This window comes from Buceros rhinoceros, unplaced genomic scaffold (assembly GCF_000710305.1).
Source record: "Buceros rhinoceros silvestris isolate BGI_N320 unplaced genomic scaffold, ASM71030v1 scaffold31638, whole genome shotgun sequence".
Classification (NCBI taxonomy): domain Eukaryota; kingdom Metazoa; phylum Chordata; class Aves; order Bucerotiformes; family Bucerotidae; genus Buceros; species Buceros rhinoceros.
In genome coordinates this window covers 31697-35953 of record NW_010427936.1, presented here as the reverse complement: position 1 = coordinate 35953, position 4257 = coordinate 31697, and the positions used below count along the sequence as shown (strand labels likewise).

At 47.1% G+C, this 4257-nt stretch overlaps 1 protein-coding gene across 1 annotated transcript in view; it reads right to left on the bottom strand.

The window, feature by feature from the left end:
- PRDM16 (PR domain containing 16) overlaps positions 1-4257 on the bottom strand; it is a 35996-nt gene that overhangs the window by 1509 nt on the left and 30230 nt on the right. The window contains exons 9-12 of the mRNA XM_010142108.1: positions 3766-3935; positions 3021-3195; positions 2190-2420; positions 1079-1253 (exon numbers count right to left, since the gene is read on the bottom strand). Of these exons, the coding sequence (XP_010140410.1) occupies positions 1079-1253; positions 2190-2420; positions 3021-3195; positions 3766-3935 (751 nt within the window). The remainder of the gene's footprint in view (positions 1-1078; positions 1254-2189; positions 2421-3020; positions 3196-3765; positions 3936-4257) is intronic.

The window sequence follows — 4257 nt, the reverse complement described above, 5'->3', positions numbered from 1 at the left end:
AGCAAGCTGTCCCTGAACAGTTAGTGCATCTGGCGTGTTAGTAACAGGACACACGTTAACAGTCAGGCAAGTGGCTTGTGTTTAAATTAAGTTTCACCCGGAAAAAAGCTGAGTCCCGTCTTCAAGCAGACCTTCCCCAGCTTCAGCACTAGCACCTGCTGTGAAGGAGGACAATAACTTCACACGTTTTGGGTGATGATAAATCAAAAATCATGTTCTGCTGGGCAACTGCATTCCACTACTGCTTTGCTGGACGTTTAAATGAAATTTCTTGACAAATTCTGTTGCTTGAAGGTTAGAAAGGGGCTCCAAGGCAACAGCCATACTCAGCCCCCATGAAGGGTTGAGCAGGCTCTCTCCAGTCCAGTGACATAACTCCACTGAATAGTTCTTTTGTGAGAATCCTTTTGTAGGGATCAGGACATAGTTTATAAAACTGGACCGAGTGTTTTTGTTTAATGAAAAAGGAGAAAGCACCAGAAGATCAGCCCCACAGCTCCAGACCGGCCTCAGAACTCCAGGGGGTGCTGAGGTGCCATTTTGAGGTTTCTTGGTGGGTCCAAACCGGTCTAGCTCACAGGGCAGATTTCCAGCTTATGGTTTGCTTTTAGACATCAGGGGGATAACTGAGGAAGTTCTCTAGACTCACCGGATTGCAAGTCCTGGAAATACTACTGTCTCCTACCCCTTTTATAGCCACACCCGAGGACACTCCAGCAGTGCTTCTGCAGCCCAAACCTCCAGCTCCTCAGCACGTACGGCCTGCAGACCCACCCCGAAGTGTAACTGAATAGAAGTTACAGAAACGTGCATACGGACAGATTAGAACGGGCAGATGCCTCTACTGTTCTACATAAGCATGTTCTCACAGCACAGGCTACATCTGGTGACCTAACCCTGATGCCCGCTCCGCTTCTCCTCTGTTTCAGTATAGACACGGGCACATACAATTCTCACATCAGTTAGAACTCCTGCTCACTGGAAGGGGAAAATAAACCTCAGCTCTAGGCCAGCTGCTCGCTAATCCTGGCGTACGCGCTGGTGGCAAGCTAGCGAAAACGTTCTGTCATGTACCTACCTGGTTTTTAGCCTGCCTGTACAGAGTCTGTTTTATTGCCTCAGAGTCTAAGGTGGAATTAAACACATCTTTAACTTCAAATGCTTCCTCGGCTGCTTTGCGAAGATCCAGCCCTTTCCCAAAATGCGGCATCTGCTCCAAATCTAACAAGCCGGCTTCGTCCTCCTCAATACACCTGTACCAATGACCAGGGGAAGGGGTGACCTGTTGTTAGCTCATCTCACCGTTCCCGTCTCGCCAATGTGCGTGTTGCTAACCCAGTGCCTGCATGCACAAACCATGGGGGACTCACAAGCCACATGCGTGAACCGACAGACGGGCAAACACAGAAACGACACACAATGCAAGGAGCAAAGAAGAAGTGGAGAGCATGGCTACGCACAAAGGAGCGTTGGTGCTGCACAGCTTTGTCATTCAGCTGTGACTGACTGCGGTCCTGTGTGGAGATGTCCAATCGCTGCCCACTTCCAGAAATGTCTGACACTACCTGAAGAATGCTGCCGCCTTTGGTCTGAGCTGCCATGCAAATAGTGCTGCACTGAAATCACCTACGGTACTGCTTTGCATCATGGGACATTTGTTACAAATACTGGTTGGGAAACTGAGGCAAAAAGCAAGCTAAGACTGTGCTACGTGCAACAAACTTGATTTTGAAGGTGTCTAGATGTGGCCTGACCTTGGGGGAAAAAAAAGCTTCACTTTTTCCCAGATCTCTGAGAACTCGAAGTCAACATTTTGGTACCACTGAAGTGGGCAGAGCAGCACCGATGGGACAGCACAGACATGCCTCTTCCTTTGCCCTGACCAGTGGTTTTGAGAGAGGCAAGACATCATCCGCTAAACGGTGGTACCCTGAAAATGCTGTGCTGGACTAACTGCGCTCCTGCCAGGAACGTCTGGGGTACCAGCCTTATCACAGGGTCTCCGTGCAGTCCACTTGTTTCGTGTCCCCCACCGTGGTGAAAATGGAATCTCTCAAGTGAATGCTTAAACCAAACGGGAGGAATGATACATGGCTCGAAAAATAAAACGAGAGCACTCACAAACTACCAGTGACACGGGCAGGAGTCTGAGCCCCACCTGACTTCTCAAAGGGAACGTCCCGCCTCACCTTCGGGTGTGGTCAAAGCTCATGGTGAGAGATGTGGGCTCCTCATCCTCCTCATCCTCAAATGCTCCTCGGGGCTCTGTGGTGGGCGATACTGTTTCATCCTGTGACTTCCCTGTCAGGCTGTCATCATCTTCCTCTTCCAGTTCTTCATCTTCATCATCCACATCTTCTGTTTTCTCGTTTGCTAATCCGTGACACTGGGAATTGCCATCAATATCCTGGATTTCTGGCCTGAAATATTTGGTCAAGGGAGGGAAGAAGAAAAGAAAAAGAGAAGAAGCCAAACACGTGAGTCATGGTTGTTCACTGTGACGCAAGACTTTGAGAGTGTTATACACGGGTCTGAACACAGAGACAGAGTCCGGGACACAGCTGTATGATTGAAACTGCACGGACAAGGAAAACAGACTCGTGTGCAGCATTTAAGAATCAGCCTTCACAGGGTCATAAGGGTTAATAAGCCTGTCAAGTACACACCAACCCCAGTGCTTTTCAAACTAGGATTTTGTCAAGTCTGGGTTTAAAAGATGCTTCTCCATCTCTTAAAACAAAACACCTGTGGGACAAGCAACTTTCCTCCTTCTCTGTGCTCCTGTCTTCTAATAATCTCCCTCCCAGCAACCAGAAGCTTCCGCACAGTGTTATCTAACCCCCAGCTTAATTTTCTTTTCTTTTTGCCAGTCATGCTCCACGGACCTGGAGGATTCCCCAAACCAGCAGTTCTACACCATGTTCAGAGAACGAGAGCGGGATCTCCAGTGCTATGGACTTGGGCAGAGGCTGACCCATGCTAACAATGCACATCACCAATCATTCTACTTGCTTGTCTACCTTTTATCTGCTAAAGTTGATGTTTGATTCATCTCACTATTTGCAATAAAATTTCTGATTTCGGAGAAATATGAATCCTCTTTTTCATCTAAAAGTGCATGGTTGTCTGATTCCGAGTTTGGGGAAGAGGCACTGGTCCCAAGGTGGTTCGTAATGACTCCAGAGTGCTGGCTCACTGAGGGAGAGGAACGAGAAGAGAGAACAGGAGACACAATCAGATATCGCCAGAGCTATCATTAACAGGAAAAATAAAGGAGCAACATTACACCACAATCCTCTCACTAAATATTCATGATTTAAGACTTAGGAGAAATCTCATGGACCAGAGCTGCCAAAGGAAGCTCATGTTTTCCAGACTTGAACCTCAGAGAGAAATACAGACCATCCTTGGCATTTACAGGTGGCATCCACCATTTAAACCCACTGCCCATCGCACGGCTGTTTGCCTCTCATGTTTCCACAGGCTGGGAAATCACTTAATCAGCTGCAGCACAGGAATTTCTTCCTTCAGCTTTTACTTCAAGGCAAAGTCCGTTTATCTTCTTGAACTTCACACATGCCTAGAAACGCATTTCAGGCCCTGGACCAGGAGATCTCAGTGGCGTTTGGTTTTTGCTACTTGGTGATATTCAGCCTTTTGAAACGCTGCTTTCCAGAAAGGCTCCCCAAGGTGACTGGGGGACCAGACCAAGGTGTCCCCTTCCTCCAGCGCCCAACAGAACCTCAGAGCCCTGCCCTTTCCTACCTGGAACATTCTCGTGTTCGTGTTTCTTAAGATGCCGGTCCAGGTTGGTCTGCTGCCCAAAGCACCGGTTACACAGGTGACATTTGAATGGCTTCTCCTTGTTATGGATGTTTCGAACGTGCCGCTGGAGGTTGGAGGAAATGCTGAATGACCTGTCACAGTATTTACACCTGAAAAATAGAAGCAAATGCCAAAGAGTGCAACGTGAGGGGAAAAAAAAGAAAATGAAAAATCTGACTATCAGAAAACCAGAAAATCTTGGTCTATAAATCTTTACTCAGCTGAGGACCTGGGAAACATGAGGCATTAATCACTCCAGACAAATCTGATATTATTGTTACTCAAGGAGCACAAAGAAAGGATTAGGATTAATTAAGAAGTGAGTGGTCCAAACAAATAAGAATTTTAAACAAAATAATTACTTTTCCACACATGAACAGAAAAATAAGAAAGGTGAATTTATTTCTTCCATCCTTCTCGTTTGGTAGGGAA